The sequence below is a fragment of the Physeter macrocephalus genome, chromosome 19, assembly GCF_002837175.3.
Source record: "Physeter macrocephalus isolate SW-GA chromosome 19, ASM283717v5, whole genome shotgun sequence".
Classification (NCBI taxonomy): Eukaryota; Metazoa; Chordata; class Mammalia; order Artiodactyla; family Physeteridae; genus Physeter; species Physeter macrocephalus.
The window spans coordinates 86,416,278-86,433,215 of record NC_041232.1 but is presented as its reverse complement, the minus strand read 5'-3'; the positions used below and the strand labels follow the sequence as shown (position 1 = coordinate 86,433,215).

Sequence of the window (16,938 nt, the reverse complement as noted above, 5' to 3'; positions counted from 1 at the left end):
GGCTTGAACCCGTGTCCCCTGCATTGGCAGGCAGATTCTCAACCACTGCGCCACCAAGGAAGCCCGACAAATTTTAGATGGTAAGTTTCCAGAAGGAGCCACCTTGATCTCTTGACTCAACTTACATGACCACGTGGTTTATATACATGTTTAATAACTTTTTAAGCAAGAACATGACGAAGCTGAACAGTACGTTGCTTTCCTCAATGCAAGGCTGCTTGAACACAAGCACTTGGGATCGTACAGGTATCTGTGTCATCTGTGGAAAGGGAATGGATTCTCTCCTGCCCAGAAGTCTGACCTTGGGTTTCAGCTAACGTCTCGGAATCACTTCTGCACCATCTCAATGCATCTGAGACACTGAGCAAATGCAGAGTCATACGCAGGGTCCCATGGGAAGTTGAGTGACAGAAGCTCTCAGCCTTGCGCGGCTCACGCAGTTCAGACGCCCCTCCACTGGCACGCCTGGGGTGAAGCAGGAATTTTCCTGTGGTACATGTCAGCGTGAGGAACTCTGCCTAGAAGCAAGTTAGGAGAGAAGCACAGGGGTTGGGAGAGCCGGAGGAGGGGAGAACGATGGTTTGATTCCCGATGTGTGCAGTAGAGCGATCCCATTTACAGCAGAAGTATTTCCCGAAGATGTTCAGAAAACGGCCTCATCGCTTCTTGGCCTTTTGGCTAAGATCAAGTGTAGAAAATGGCCTCAGCCCTCACCGTGCCGAGCACATGCGTGGTCAGAACAGCAGAGACTCTACCTAAACTCTTCCTGGGAACACAGGCCAAGACGGTCTCCGGTATCCTCATCGGAGTCCCCATCTCCATCAGCAGGGAGCCAAAACTGTTGCTCATGCATATGAAACAGCCAGCACGCCTGCCCGCTATGTAAATATTCCAGAGCCACCGCCCCATGGGGAAGGAAAAGGCCCAGAAAAATAACAGCTGCCCTGGGGCACTAAGGCAGCCACATCTAAGGAGAAAGCATCAGTTTTCTTTGAAATTCACTGAAAAACAAGGTTTATCCGGCAGCCGGACTTAAAAGACGCACTGGGTGTCTCTCCTTCAGCCTGGCTGCTGGGAGGAAGGCAGGGGGCTGGGTAATACAGTGAAGAAGGGGCGGGGCCTCTGAATGGGTCCCGTTAATTACACTTGAGGACATCGGAGCCCCGGGAAGCAGCTGGGGCTGCTGAGCAACCTCTCGCTCAGGAAACTTTACAGGGTTTTACATCTTTGCAGACCTACGTTATCATCAGCAACAATACCCGTTAGAGGAAGAGATAACCTCAACTCCCAACAAGAGGAATTGATTAAAATGACGATGGCACGAAGAACATCCTCTCTGACTATAAAATGAAGCGATCTGCTTTCACACTCGGCACACTGGGGTTTTGCAAGTCCGCGATCACGTCATCCGGGAGGGGCCAAGGCATTACAAGGGTAAATACATCGTGTCGAAGCCCATTCTCAACACTTCTTAGAAAAGAGCAGCATTGGCTACTGTATTTGTTTTAATACTTCATTTGAGTGCGTGGAAAACAGAAGAGGAAAACAAGAGAACAGCCATGGTGCAGGGAATCGCCGTCATCCACGCAAGTCCAAAGGCAACCAGGAGGCAGCTCTTTGTGCAGCTGCGTGCGTTCACACACCCAGAAGTTGTCCCGGCATTTACAACGGCAGCTTCAGGTTCCGCAAAGCACATGAGGTATCATCATCAGGATAAAATGTATCTGCTGCTATATTTGAATAAAGTGCAAAAATTTTTCCGTGCAAAGGACTCACGTTGTTCTTAAAGATACTCACATACACATATACATAGTTTTTTCCCTGGCCATCAAACACGAAAGCTCATGCTTTCCCACCCTCTCTGATAATTTTCTCCTATTCTGTCCAGAGAACTATTTATACCATTGCAAATGTAAACACTGTTTTCTGGAGGAATATAATTTTGAAAGTAAATTCATGAACTAGAGAAGTTAACATGCAAAGACTTACATCGAGTTGGGTTTTTTGATCTAAAATTTGGTATTTCACATGAAGTCCTGATTTGACACAGGTGTACATTACACACATTTCTTTTTAAAAAAATCTTGCTTTTGTATCGTCCTAAAATATATCAAAGCCTTACAGTCTGAAAATTATTTTCTAATATAGGATCATTTAATCTTTTCATACTATTTTCTCATTGTAAATATGAAATCATCAGAAAAACTACATTTGAAACTCAGGTCATGATGATTTGAACTCCAAATTAACATTTCCAGAGGGAATGATGTTTGGGGTAAATGTGCATTAGACATCATAACAAATTTAATGAAAAAAGCATTTGTTTGTACAAGATATGATATCCCTAGGTATAGCCATTCATAAGATTTGTTTTCTTCAAAATTTATCTGAACCAAACATTTAGTGTGCTTTCCTCACATGGCATATGACAATGATCTCATATGACTTGCTAAGTTCTGAATTTATGGAAATTATTTTCTGTACATCATCTTCACTGACATTTTAAAAATTCTCTCTTTTGGGTAGATTCCATTCAAGGCATAGCTAATACCTTGCCACATATATATATTATGTAATATAATATATATATTACATAATATATATATATAATTTTAATGTCCATAATCTCATTCACAGCTTCCACTATTAGAATAGCTGCAGGTGGTGATTTTCCCTGATTTTTTTAGTCAACTCAATAAAGACTAAGTTCACAGGATAGCTTTTAATTGACATCCCGATGGCTGACACCCAGGGTTATGGCCGCAACAACTGCTGACCTCCTGAGATAAACTTAACGGACCTCACGATCGCAGACAGACGCAGCAGAACTCAGAAGCCCTGTACACTATTTACAACTGGGAGCAAATGTGACATGTGCACTAAACTTATTTCCATCAAATAGCAGTGTCTCAATATAAACGGTCGCAAAAATAAAGCTCAGGGAACACTTTCACGTGTCCATGATCGTATTTTAAAACACACAGTTTTAATATTGCCCCTTATCTTAAAATTGAAGAACTAAAGCACAAACACGTTTTCTAACTAAATGTGCTTCAAAATGTAGATCCCAAGTATTCCTGGCCATCTTTCTAGGTCCTTATTCCTTATCCTATGAAGAATTGAACAAACCTAGGAAATTCTACTACACTTTCATTTCTTAAGAGGTATAAAACTATTTTATTCCCTTTTGCTTATGGAATAGAATTTAGAAATAAAATAAAATTTAGAAGTAATCTTCACTAGACCTAGGGATTTTCCAGGTAGATCAAAGTACTTTTTAAACACAAGTGGAATTTAATTAATATAACATGAATTGTTGTAAAGATAGCAAGTTGCTGCCTTGCTTAACACCTCTTTGTATTTTTTATGTGTCTAGTCCACAAGTATGGCAACGCCGCACGAAGAACACGCTGATCTTTTTTCACACGTGAGTGCAATTGGTTGATGGCGGGGTGTCTATTCGACTTCTATTTTCTTTAGTGTCATTAAGAGGTGACTTGTTGCGAACGTGGCACTTGAACACCTGCTTATAAGCCTTCCTGAAATTTTCAGAGAGAAACGCGTAAATGATGGGATTCACGGAGGAATTACTGTACGCCAGGCAGTGGGCGGTGATCCGGAGGACGAAGGAGGTGGGCGTCAGTGGGAAGACCCCAAACTCAGCCCAGAGGTGGATGACGTGGTGAGGCAGCCAGGAGACCCCGAAAACCACGACCACCACCAGCACCGTCTGCGCGGTCTAGGAGAAGGAAAAGAAAGGCGATGCATCGATTACAGCAGGAAAGGAACCCAGCCTTTTGCAGCGCGCCCTGAGAGAATTTTCTGTGTATTCTCACAGGATCAGGTAAGTACTATATCCGCCTGAGGTGTTAACCTTCACTTCGTGCAGCAGTTTTGTTCAAAACTTGCCCAGGACCGGCCTTGACCCTCCATAGGGACTGATTCTAGCAGGTATGCGAAACGCATGTGGCTAACAGGAAGCGTGCTTTGAGTCACGGCGACAGGAGCACACCGATTGAACACGGTAACTTTACAACCGGTGCACGGCACACGGTGAGACTGAGGCCAGGGAGGCAGCTCAGCTGAGCTCGCGAACGCTGTTCCCAAGAGTGGCCTCAACAGACAAGAGGAGAGGTTTATTTCTCCATGTTGAACTTGGACAAACTTAGAGACCCCAACACATGCAGTGGGTCCAGAGAGCCATTTCAGGGCCTGTCTCCCTGTTTGCTTGTGTCGCAACCCTTCCCCGCCGCTCCTAAATCTGAAACACCTAGAAATCAGAGGCAGGGTCCACACGCGTCCTTTGAGATTTCTGCTGAGCGGATGATGGGAGAAGATCTGCCCTGAGCAAGAACCTCGGAACGGGAGGAGCCTTCCCTCCCGTGCACCACGCGCGTGCCCCCGTTTCCCCGCTGCATCTGTTCTGAGTGCCCGCCACGGGCTGCAAACCTAAAGGGCTGGGATTAAGTCTTGGGACACTTTTCCTGTGTTCCATCACCGCCAAATCGGGACACGTTGAAAAGCTAACAGTGCAACTAACTGAAAACTCCATCTCTAGGGATTCGAGCAAAAGACGGCGGGCTATCAACGTTTTTTAAACTATAAAATAGAAAGCCATCAGCTGGTTTCTTCCTTAAGAGGTTGGAAGCTGGGCTCAACCGCCTGACGGCAGAACCAGGGCTGGGTGGGGGGCGCCGAGAGGCGACCTCGGCCGACCGCTGGCTGTGCGTTCTTCACTCGCTGCCACCAATCCGGGCAGACCGCATCGTGATCCGCGGTGTCGATGAGGAAACTGAGACCTAGCCTGGCCAGGACAGCGCCTGGTGTCCCCCGGCGGGATGCAGACTTACAGCTGGAGGCCGGTCTATGTGATGCCAAACCGTGCTCTGGACAGCTGGCGCTCAGGGCGAGAACATCCCACAAGGTCTACCTGGTAACGGCAGCCGCATCGCCGGCTCTGAGCACCCAGGGCTGTCTGGACCGCAGAGCCTTAGGGCAGGTCTGTGAGCTCAGTCCTGTAACTGAATCACAGGGCGGGGCGCTGGCCGGCTCCCTGCCCTGCTCCAGAGCCCATCCCCCTCCATTCTCTTCTAGGGCCTTTGCTCCTCGGGGAGAGAGAGAGAGAGAGAGAGAGAGAGAGAGAGAGATGCTTTCAGTCTCTCCCCTGAGGTTGGGAATCCAGTAGCCTCTCTTCCTCCTCGGATAGAGCCCAGGCTGCGATGCTCTAAAAGACTGTGTTGAACTTGCAGGGTGGAAACGTGACCGTCGAAGCCCTGGTCGTCAGGACACCTCCCAGAGCAGGAGAGCGTGGGTACACGTCATCCCCTCCCAGTCACGACCCTAAATCAACTGTAAGCACTACCTGGTGGTCCCCTGTCCCCTGGGATCCACGAGTGTGTGTGGGGGAGGTTGAGGGGAAGGAGAGAAAAAGAAGGAAGGAGGCTTCTTTCTCCTACAACCTCACAGGGAGGAGCAAAGTGATTCTACAACTAGGAAACCACTGTGGACCCACACATTCTTCCCCGGGAGAAGCTCAGCGCCCGGCCCTGCAGGAATGTTCCCACACGACAAAATCACTTTCCCGTTACTTCCCATGAATTAGAATCCTGCTGTTCAGGACAGCACCACCCCGAACGTAAGGACGAAGACTCCTCCGGGAGGGACCCGAGGTAGCAGACTGACTCGGAGAAGAAGTCTGTCCAGGAGACGGGCTGGAAGCCAGGAAACCCAGGCAGACATGGGAGAGGAGATGCTCAGACCTCAGGTCGAGGTCAAGGCAAACGCGGTGGTCAGGGGGGCTGGAGATGAGAGCTAAGCTCACCATCAGAAGGTGCACGGATCGTGCAAAAGCCAAGGACAGACATCAGCCATAAACGGGTTAACGACCTTTGAAAAATGATGGCACCTCCCTGGGCTTCACTTTCCTGGCCTGTGAAGAGGGTGACCCAACCTGATGATTCCCTGACTGGGCCTGGTCCCTTTCAACACTTCAAACAACTCAGGTACAAACCTGATGACAGGTTTTTCTAGGGTGGCAGGTATACAGATTGAAGCCACCGGCCCCATGACACACAAAGCAAACAAGCAATCTGCTCACATATGTTAAGGGATTGTCTGCTATCAATCTGCGAAGAGAGAGAGAGAGAGAGAGAGATGCTTTCAGTCTCTCCCCTGAGGTTGGGAATCCAGTAGCCTCTCTTCCTCCTCGGATAGAGCCCAGGCTGCGATGCTCTAAAAGACTGTGTTGAACTTGCAGGGTGGAAACGTGACCGTCGAAGCCCTGGTCGTCAGGACACCTCCCAGAGCAGGAGAGCGTGGGTACACGTCATCCCCTCCCAGTCACGACCCTAAATCAACTGTAAGCACTACCTGGTGGTCCCCTGTCCCCTGGGATCCACGAGTGTGTGTGGGGGAGGTTGAGGGGAAGGAGAGAAAAAGAAGGAAGGAGGCTTCTTTCTCCTACAACCTCACAGGGAGGAGCAAAGTGATTCTACAACTAGGAAACCACTGTGGACCCACACATTCTTCCCCGGGAGAAGCTCAGCGCCCGGCCCTGCAGGAATGTTCCCACACGACAAAATCACTTTCCCGTTACTTCCCATGAATTAGAATCCTGCTGTTCAGGACAGCACCACCCCGAACGTAAGGACGAAGACTCCTCCGGGAGGGACCTGAGGTAGCAGACTGACTCGGAGAAGAAGTCTGTCCAGGAGACGGGCTGGAAGCCAGGAAACCCAGGCAGACATGGGAGAGGAGATGCTCAGACCTCAGGTCGAGGTCAAGGCAAACGCGGTGGTCAGGGGGGCTGGAGATGAGAGCTAAGCTCACCATCAGAAGGTGCACGGATCGTGCAAAAGCCAAGGACAGACATCAGCCATAAACGGGTTAACGACCTTTGAAAAATGATGGCACCTCCCTGGGCTTCACTTTCCTGGCCTGTGAAGAGGGTGACCCAACCTGATGATTCCCTGACTGGGCCTGGTCCCTTTCAACACTTCAAACAACTCAGGTACAAACCTGATGACAGGTTTTTCTAGGGTGGCAGGTATACAGATTGAAGCCACCGGCCCCATGACACACAAAGCAAACAAGCAATCTGCTCACATATGTTAAGGGATTGTCTGCTATCAATCTGTTTATCCATTAGTGTGTGGGATACATTCCCAGATGATTTAATAAAAACCATCTAGACATAATTACACCTACAAATAGAACGGAACACATCATCTGTTCTTTCTAAGACAATAAGATCTCTGTGCTTCACAAAATACTCTCTGGATATTCTGTTTCATTGTTCCTTTTAGGAAGTTCTTACTAAGTACCAAGCTTAGGGCAGAAATATACCCCGGCAGCTTATTGATAAGAGCCATATTGTATCTTTGCATCACTGTAGGGCAATGGGCAGTATGGTATGTCTTCTATGGGGTGTTTGTTACTGTCTGTTTACCCAAGTCCATTCAAAATCTACCTTTTATTTTTAGCAGTTCCACTGGTCTTTTCAGAACCATGAACGAGGTTCTTTTTCCTGGTCTACCTGTAGCTTTGAAATGTGACCGGATTACAGGTACAATATAAGTCAAAAAAGAATACTCAATCGGTACTTATACAAACTATAACATTTATGAAAGCCTGTGCCCAAAAGAGTTTAATAGAATGTTTGTGCTCCCAGCTTAGCGTCAGCAAGGGTTCACTGTTTATTTTCTGCCTGTTTCACAGGCATTCAGCCCGTCAGAGCTGGTACAGCAGTGGGCGCCCTGCACACGGGCCCTGGCGCTCAGCCCCGCAGCCCTGGAGGCGTCCACACGGCCACGGCGTCACGTTAGGCGAGCACATCCCTGCGTGTAGGCAGAGGCGGTACATGGCTTCTTCCTCTGTCTCCTTTGCAGCAGAGGCTGCAGATGCCTCTGGGTCCACGGAACCGGGAAGACATGGGAGGGAATGCAGGAAAGAAGTCCACCCTGCAGAACAGGGCCTGCAGCCACCACTGCTTCCAACACCCGACTCAGAAAGCAGGCACCTGCAATACGCCAGCTCCAGGTCGAGACCTGGTCAAAATAAGGCGTTGTACTAACAACCACAAACGCGGGTTTCCAGCAGATCATCCCGCAGGGCAGAGCTTTGCGAAAATTCTGGTATCTAGGCCTCGTGCCCCATGGCTCTGCTTCCATAGGTCACGGGGATTGGGCAGCTGTCCAGGAACCTGCCTTTCTAAACATCTCAATCGGGTGTTTGAAGAACCGGTGAAGAATTCCACAAAAGCCACAACAAAAGCAAATCATCTCATCCACCCCAAGTGGAAGGCTAAAGCATTTCCTCAATGTTGACAGCGCCTAGGCTGACCCACACAGTCCCCGCGGTAGGATTCGCAAAAGCTGCTTCCGCTCTTCTCCTTTGAAATGTCAGCAGGTAAGGAGACAAGTCCCCTCTGTGGGGAACGAGGCTATTTTCATTTCTGACAGTATCACTGGCCTCAGTCACAGACGGACGTGCACCTGATGCACCTCCTACGTTCCCCATGTGTCCGTGCAGAGTACAGAACCACCATGTCATCGTTTGATAGAGAAGAAGCCATCATTAAGGTCGTGCGCTAAATCTCTACACTAATTCCTATCCTTGAGGTTGGCTGCTTTATTAGCCTGCCTTCTTTTTACACCTCATTCTGAAAGTATCTGGAAAATACTAATTTCTCCTCCTCCTCTGAGATGCTCCTCTTCAAGCCATCTGCGACATCTGGTTTTTTTTTCCAAAGAATTTTACTCATAATCCGTCTAATGGCACTTGGCAGAGAAGAAAAAAGTGACTAAAAGATGAGAGTGAGGAAAAACATTTTGTGAATTGTATAAATGACAGCCAAAAAGCTTGCTGAATTACTTCCAGCCAGAGGGGGAAAAAAAGAGCAGCTGTTGAAAGAACCTCGTGGTTGAGAGGGTACCAAGAGGGCCTCGCATCTACTTCCTTATTAGAAGGAACCATCCGGTGGGGAGGTCTATCCCACTGGGAAGTCTTCCGGAAATTGTTTAAGAATCTCGTTTTAGTATCTAATCAGCCTTGTGCCAGAAAACGTTTCTTTACGTCCAGCAGAGCCTGGCATCAATCAAGCCCAGGCCTCTGTACTATGATTACTACTATTCTGGCAACGGAAATCACACTCTTCGTTTGTGTTTTCCTCCAAACATGCAGGATAACTGCTGAGCACGTTTGTGATGAAAGACCTAACCCTCTGCCCCGTGAGTGCTACCAGCCTTAACACCAAGGGGTCCCTGTGTGGGTGGATACAGCACAGAGGAAGGCGCCCTACTCAGCCACTGAGAGGGGAGCTGGAAACGGGCGCAGCTGAAATGAATGAACGATCAAAATCTTATCACAGGGGCTTCCCTGGTGGCGCAGTGGTTGCGCGTCCGCCTGCCGATGCAGGGGAACCGGGTTCGCGCCCCGGTCCGGGAGGATCCCACGTGCCGCGGAGCGGCTGGGCCCGTGAGCCGTGGCCGCTGCGCCTGCGCGTCCGGAGCCTGTGCTCCGCAACGGGAGCGGCCACAACAGAGGGAGGCCCGCGTACCGCAAAAAAAAAAAAAAAAAAAAATCTTATCACATCACCCCGTCATCCGCCAGCAACTGCACATGGATACACACCAGGAACACTTTTCTGTGTGAAGACCCGGGGCCGCATCACCAGGGGCCAATCCAGTCTCCGGCTTCAGGGTTGACAGTCAAGCTGGCTTTCCATCCGGGACCCTCGGCTCTTCCCCCTCTGTCTCCCGTCTCCTTGTCCCCCTCTCTCTCTCTCCCTTTCCCTCTTCCTACCCCACCCCTGCACCTGTGTGCTATCCCTTTTGCCTAGACGCAGGTGCGAACACACACACACACACACACACACACACACGCCCCAGCACCACACTCTATTTGTTCTGTGCAAACAAAGAGGCAATTAAAGATATCAAAAGAGATCTGCCATCTGTTCAGTGGTGATTAAGGGTCAGAGGTTGTGAGCATGGAAGAGAAAAGCTTCCCTCCTCCAAATGCTGAGAACTTCTCCCACGGTAAGAATTACATTTACACATACGTATATAATATATACCCCCAAATATATATGTACACACACACCCCCCCCATACACACACGTATACACATAAAACCAAACGATGTAAATGTTAAACTAATCACTAATCTTTAGATCATTTTACTGTAAAACAGAAGCTTTTCTAATCATTTCTTCCAAGATCTATTTTCATTCTTTTAATCACTTTTTCTCCTCTGGAACCTCCATAATTTCTCTCCAACAGTTTTCAAATAGAGAGACTAAAACTAACTGTAGCATGCAAATAAGATCCAGCCAATGCTAAAGAAAAGTTTTATTTCCTTCCTGTCAAGAGGCAGAAAATCTTTGGCATCAATCATAAGCAGGTACCACGTTCCAAGGGCACAGCCTCTGCGGAAGTTCAGCAAGCGCCCTCCCTCGCCAAGGGTGTTCACCTCTTCAAATACAAGCTAAATTTTGTGCTTTTTAACCAACTGTCTGCTATTTCTTTTCACGGACTCTGAGAACAGGTGTGTTTTTAGTCACATGATTGTTTATAAACAAGGAAAAGTCAGGAAGAGCTGTACTTTATGCAGAAGTTTTTAAAGCAAATATGATTAAACTATAATTTCTGCAAATTATGTGCCTTTGATCATAATAAATATTTAGAAGGAAAAACAAGGTATTTTAAGATGTTATGAGTAACATTTGTGGGTAAAGATGTCTGGTTATAATCTCCTCCTCCCTAATCATATGGTCTAATAATCTCATCAACTTTCATTCTACTTTCTAAAAATCAGAGATGATATAGATATTATCTGAATAAGAGGTAAATTAATCCTCATTTGTAAAATAGTTTTTCCTCAAAATGTGAAGTTTGATAACCTGCAGGATGTTAGATGCTGTAATACTCTTCAGAAGAAGCTTCTGGATTTCAGAATTCACGGGATGAGAAAGACAATTAAAAATGGGCTGAATTCCCCTGAGGCCCCTCCCGTCTTTAGTTCTCTCCCCTCCGCGCCAAAGTCAGCACAAGTCTGGGAGGAAGAGAGAAGAACAGTGCATCTGCTTCTGAGGCTTCAGGGACAGTAACAACACTCTCTGGAAAGATTGTTAAGACAGGGCCTTCCGGAATCACATCAGAGATGGTAAGTACACAATAAAATGACTGCAGTTTCATGCAAACTATGGATCCAGCCACTCGACACTCCGTCCCAACCAACCTAGAACATACCTTCTCAAGAGGCTCAGAATCCAGAAAATGCACCTTTCCTCCCCTCCCGAGACTTCCATCCACGTTTTCGTGCAGCACGGTCACCTGGCCACCCTCCACAGCTGACTTCCCGTTTCTACCCTCTGCCTAATGGTACGAGGCTCGTTTCAAATCTCTGTACCCAGGAACCAGAACGTCACAGGCACTGGGTGGACGCAAGGCGAGCTACGAGTATACATAAACTGAGCTCTAGAAACGGCGCATGGGCTGTAAATCCATGAATATTACCTTTTTCTTCGATGCCTCTGACTTCTTTGACACGTTCTTCAGCTTTTTATGCAAATGATTAAGGACCTGAAAAACACAGACTAATAAAATCGGTTTGTCTCAGACCCCACAGATCACTGTCCATTTTGCATTGACACTTCTTGACATTCCCAAATGGGACCACCATCATTTACAACGTCATTCAAACTGAAATTCACCTGAGGTGGTGGAGTCACGATGACTAAGAATTGCCAAGGACACCTGTTCCTCTAACCCTGAGGGGTGCCCAGGTGCCACCTGTGGCCGGAGCACCTGCTGGCAGAGAGTTCTGGTGCAGGGAGCTCTGCGGTTTCGTCCAGAAAGAGCCACACCGCTGCCCATATGTAACACTCAGGAGAAATGATGTGAGTCACTTTGCTTCTATGTAAGAATTTACAACATAAGCTATACAACAGGGCCAAGAGGGCTGTACATATGCCACACTGGTGTTGAGTTCTTTCTTATGTCCCATCTGAGTGAAACATCTAAGGAAAATTAGCTCTGGGTGACTAAGGGCTTTAGACTGTCCACTGGTTACTCAATGAGTCTCTCCAAAAGCTGGAAGCAGTGTTCCAGCCGCCTCTCTGTCCCCCTGAAGCACCGCAGCACGGAAGTAATTTAATGGAACTGGACTTATTGTGAAAGCCTGCTCCGTTCGGCTGGATGCAGCCCTTCTGGAGGGCCCTTCCCTGATTGTGAAGCCACGGGACTTATTCACCCCCTCAGGATTCCTATGCAGGTCAAGCAGCCATCATGGGGGGCGTGAATTTCCGACTCCAAATTCCCAGCCCTACTGAGCTACGTCTCACTTCCTACAGAGGCTTAGCATCCTCTACAAGACAAGCCTTTCACCGGCTACAGGGACATTTGGGATCACTCTCAGCACACTGGGTTAGTCTACTGTCCTGCCAGCAGAAACTGGGGTATAAAAAATCAAATCTCAGGCAAAGATAGAGGAGAGGCTTTGGCGGGAACAAACGAGGGGAACTTTCAAGGGGAAGGAAAGGGCTGGACAGGACCGGCCTGGACAGGACCGGCCTGGAGAGGTTCTTTGGGGACAGCCTTCCCAGAAGACCACAGGAGGACACTGGTCACCGAAAGCAAGGGACAAGAGGAGACGCGCAGCACAACAAAATCAGAGAGGGTCACCTGGAGAGGACTCCATGTGGAAAAGTCAAATGTTACCTGCTTCATAACACTACCCCGGGGGTTACTCATTCCTTCCGCAAACTCGGGGGGATCACGTCTCGGTAACTGCAAAACGCCTAAGGAATGTTGCTGAGTGGTCAATGGAGAAAACACCCAAGTATGTTTCTCTTTGCTCTGTTTCACTTCGAGAGCCCACACTGTGAACCCACGTTGATAAACTATGATGCAACCCAACGAAGGACTTGCCACCGAAGGAGAAAAACGTGGGTTATGATTACATTTCTTTGCAAGACGATGACCATGGCATGGTGGCATTTCTCCGTCATTCTGCACATTTAGGAGTATGTGCAGGAAACCCCACACTCAAACCTGAGCCAAGGTCATCCTGGGCGTCGGATGTCTCTGGGGATGTGGGGGAACTTGGCGAGTGGGCAGGCCCAGAGGTCACCGTCATGTCAGGCCAAGGAGGGTCCAGGACCAGCATGCCCTCTGAGGGAAGGCAGTAGGGTACCAGCGCTGGACAAGAGCAGCTCCATGGCAGCAGAGGACGGCCCAGAGTCACCCCCCAGCCCATGCATTCTGTGTCTCCCAAGGAGCATCAGGTGCAGAGGACCTTCCACTAAACACTCGGTAAGTGCAGAAGTCGAGTCTGGAATGCAATTCCTTTGTTTAGTTTATAGAACATTCTGATTTTAGATGCCTTTTGATCTTTGTGAGTTTTCACCGTGGCAAGCTGACCTGCGCCTTGGGGAAATCATCAGTCCTGAATGTAACATTTAAGGAGCAAAAATCCTTCAGCGCGTAGCAGACACTTAATGACTGAACCAAAGGAAAGCACCTGGAAGTCATTACTCCCACTTTTTCAAGCCCTGGAATGAATATGCAAATATTACCTTGAATTCCAAAGACATTTCCAGTTATGCTTAAAAGCAAACTATTTCCATATAAAAAATATCCCAATGATCATGTATTTTTTGGATTTTTGAAAAATTTTAAATTTTTCCCTATGTGTGACTTGTATACATTCTCAAATGACAGAAACGTAACCTAATTTATTCCTAGACATTTACCTTGTCGTTTCCATTAAGAAGACCTGAATTATGTTCCCCAAAGACTTTCGGGAAATGAAGGAAGAATATGCTTCAAGTCTGATCCAGGTCGTGATGAATGAAGAAGCAAATATTGTAAGAATCACCCTAGCCCCAAGGTCCATGCCCTGCAGGCCCTCAGCAACTGCGCTTCTCTTGGGGGACTGGGAATCCCTGCACTGAAATCCTCCCTGAACCCTTCACCAGCTTCATAATCTGGGTCAGCTGCTTCACTCCTCCAGAACCCTCCTTCCTTATCCATAAAATATGCGCAATAGCTCCAACCCGCTGGGTGGCCTGCAGATTAAGTGAGATAGCGCACATTGGAGACCACTGGGCTGTGCAAACCAAGCTTCGATCTGCATTTGCAGAAGACGAAATGAATAAAACAGCCACTTACCGGAGAGCTAAGCTGCAGTGATCTCCCAATTCCCCCATCTCTTTATATATAACCCTTTGATGCAGGACATTCTTTCAGATCACATCCGGAAATATTACCATTCAAAACAGACCTAACTCAACACAGATGATGTGGGGGGAGGGGACAAACAAAAACAGGTGGCTTTCAGTCAAGATTTCTGCTGGGGGGAAAAAAAAAACCTCTATGAATTGAATATAAGAAATGACTGCTGTTCTACCTCATCTGATTATTCAGAGTCCTAGAGTCCCGGCCTTAGGAGAGATACGGAGAGAGAGATGAAGATAAAATGGTGGAAATTTCCGAATGTGGTTACAGCAGTATTTTTCTCACGGTGATGGGTCTGGGGAGGGTGTGTCAGGGAGAGCGGAGCTCACCCCGTGAATCACGTCTCATGACTATCCAGCATATACTTTTACTCCAGTATACACAAGACTTTCAGATCGGTATAAAATCTTCAGACTCTTGTGTTATTAATGAAAGAGAATGTGATTGTGCTGAGCTACGAGGGGGAGGCTTGCACCAGGGAGGTAACAGCCATTTTCCCAATAAGGAGGTGCAGGGGTGGGGGACCAGAGGTGTGTCAACAGTGTGTCTCTCGGCGGTAGGGCTTTAGACCTGCCACCTGAGTCACTTCCTATTCCTTACCCCTTCCTAAAAGGACTGAACCGGGGAAACAGCAGCTGGAAGCCCATCCATCCCAAGTTCTCTAGGGACTCCCTCGAGACCCCGTGAAGAAATACTGTCTAACCCCTTGGATTTGTAACGCCCAACTTGTGTATAAGGCGAAAGTCAAAGCTCTGTCGCCAGAGGCAGCGGCTTCACAGAGCCGGTCCCCGCCCGCCCCCCGACCCCGTGCACCCCGCGGGCAGGGCAATCTCCCCCTCGGGCCCTGCTGAGCGCTGCGGAGGGGCGCGGACCCTCCACCCGGCAAAGGCGTGCGCGCAGGAGGAGGGAGCGCTCGCCGTGACCCTGCGGCCACGTGGGGTGGCCCTCGCGCGGGCTGAAGGGGCGGCGCGGCTTTCACCTACTGAGAAGCGGGCGTTGACGCCGCCTTCCGCCGGGACAGCCTCAGGGCCCCGGGCCGGGGCGAGAGGCCGGGCGCCCGGGGAGAGTGACCTGCACGCTCTGCCCGGCGTTGCCCGCACTCCCAGGAACTCCCGCGCAACGTCGGAGCCGCGAGCCCAAGCCGAAGGGTCACCGCGCGGCCCCCGCAGAAAGCTCTGGGGAATGAGGGCACAGGGGCGGGGCCGCGGCGGGGCCCGGGAAGGGGTGCGGGGCCGCAGGGGCCGCCTGGGGGCCGTCGGGCCCGCCCCGCGCCCACCTTGGCGTAGCAGAAGCAGATGAGGAGGAGGGGCAGCAGGTAGCCGAAGACGAAGGCGCACACCACGTAGGCCTTCTTGTGGCGCGGGCTGGACCACTGCTCCCAGCAGAAGGTCTGGTTGCTGACGTCCCGGTGGAAGAGGCGCTGGTGGTAGGCCACCGGCGAGGCCATGGCGAAGGACAGCGCCCAGATGACGCCCACGCCCAGCCGCGCGTTGCGGGACACGCGCAGGGCGGAGGAGCGCCGCGAGTGCACGACGGCCACGTAGCGGTCCACCGACATCGCGGCCAGGGTGAAGACGCTGACCAGCATGGACACGGTGAAGAAGTAGTGGACGAACTTGCAGACGAAGGCGCCCAGCACCCAGGTGGGCAGGGCGTACACCATGGCCTGGAAGGGGATGCAGAAGAGCAGGTAGGCCAGGTCGGCGATGCTCAGGTTGAGGATGAACAGGTTCGTGGTGCTGCGCGGCTTGCCCGGCTTGCTGCGCCGCGCCAGCACAGCGATCACCAGGCTGTTGCCCAGCACGCCGAGCGCGAAGATCAGGCCGAACACCAGCAGCGTGATGAAGTTCTCCACGCCGATGCCGAAGAGAGGCCCGGGCTCCGGGGCGGGGGGCTCGGGCCCGCCCGCCTTCCCCTCGCTGAGGTTCCCGGCCGCCAGCTCCATGGCGCGCGGGGGGCGCCCGGGTCGCGCCGGCGAGGGGTGCTGGCCGGGGGTGAAGGAAGGCGCCGCGGGGCGCCGGGGGACCCAGCCCCGGGCACGCAGCGCGCGAGCTTCTGAGCCTGAGCCTCCCTGATGGGCACGCGCGCGGGCGCCCGTGCCTAGTGGCACCGTCTTTTCGGCCGGGGCCGCCCGAGAGAGGACACGGACCGGAGCCGGAGCCGGAGCTGGACCTTCCAGGGCCGGGGCGGTTGTCCGGGGAACGCAGGGCCCCCCTGGCCCAGGCACCGCCCGCTGATCCGCCCGACCCCGGCAGGAGGGACCTGCCGGTGCAGCCCTGCGGGTGGAGAGAGCCCTCTCCGCGCCTTACCGACTCCGAGCCCCTGCAGGTCGTCTCTCCCACGTCCCGGGAGTGGCTGCGGGCTGCACCTGTTGCTCTGAGCCGCTCCCTTCCCGCGGCGCTCCGGGGACACAGCCGGGCGCGCGGCCACGTACCGCCCGGTTCGTGGAGAGGGCTCCCCTCGCCTCCCCGCCGGCCGGCGCCTCTCTCCCCTCGCGGTTTTCGGGCAAACGGGAGAGTGCTCTGTGCCTTTGCGGGCATCGGCCGGGGGCCACTCCGTCGCCACTGAGACGTAGGCAGGACTCAGCGCCGCGGAAATCCGCGCCCGCCGGGGGCCCTCCCCGCGCGGAGAGACGGGACGAATCCCGGTGGGATGGGTCGCCGCCCACCTCCTCGCCACGACCGGCCGCGCGCGCTCTCCT

At 50.9% G+C, this 16,938-nt stretch overlaps 1 protein-coding gene across 1 annotated transcript; it reads right to left on the bottom strand.

The window, feature by feature from the left end:
* Positions 1-3,421: 3,421 nt before the first annotated feature.
* Positions 3,422-16,182, bottom strand: GALR1 (galanin receptor 1). The gene is made up of 3 exons (XM_007125998.1): positions 15,514-16,182; positions 11,517-11,582; positions 3,422-3,739 (listed from the first exon to the last, which is right to left on the bottom strand). Exons 1-3 carry the CDS (start codon positions 16,180-16,182, stop codon positions 3,422-3,424), a joined length of 1,053 nt encoding a protein of 350 aa, XP_007126060.1.
* Positions 16,183-16,938: the final 756 nt, after the last annotated feature.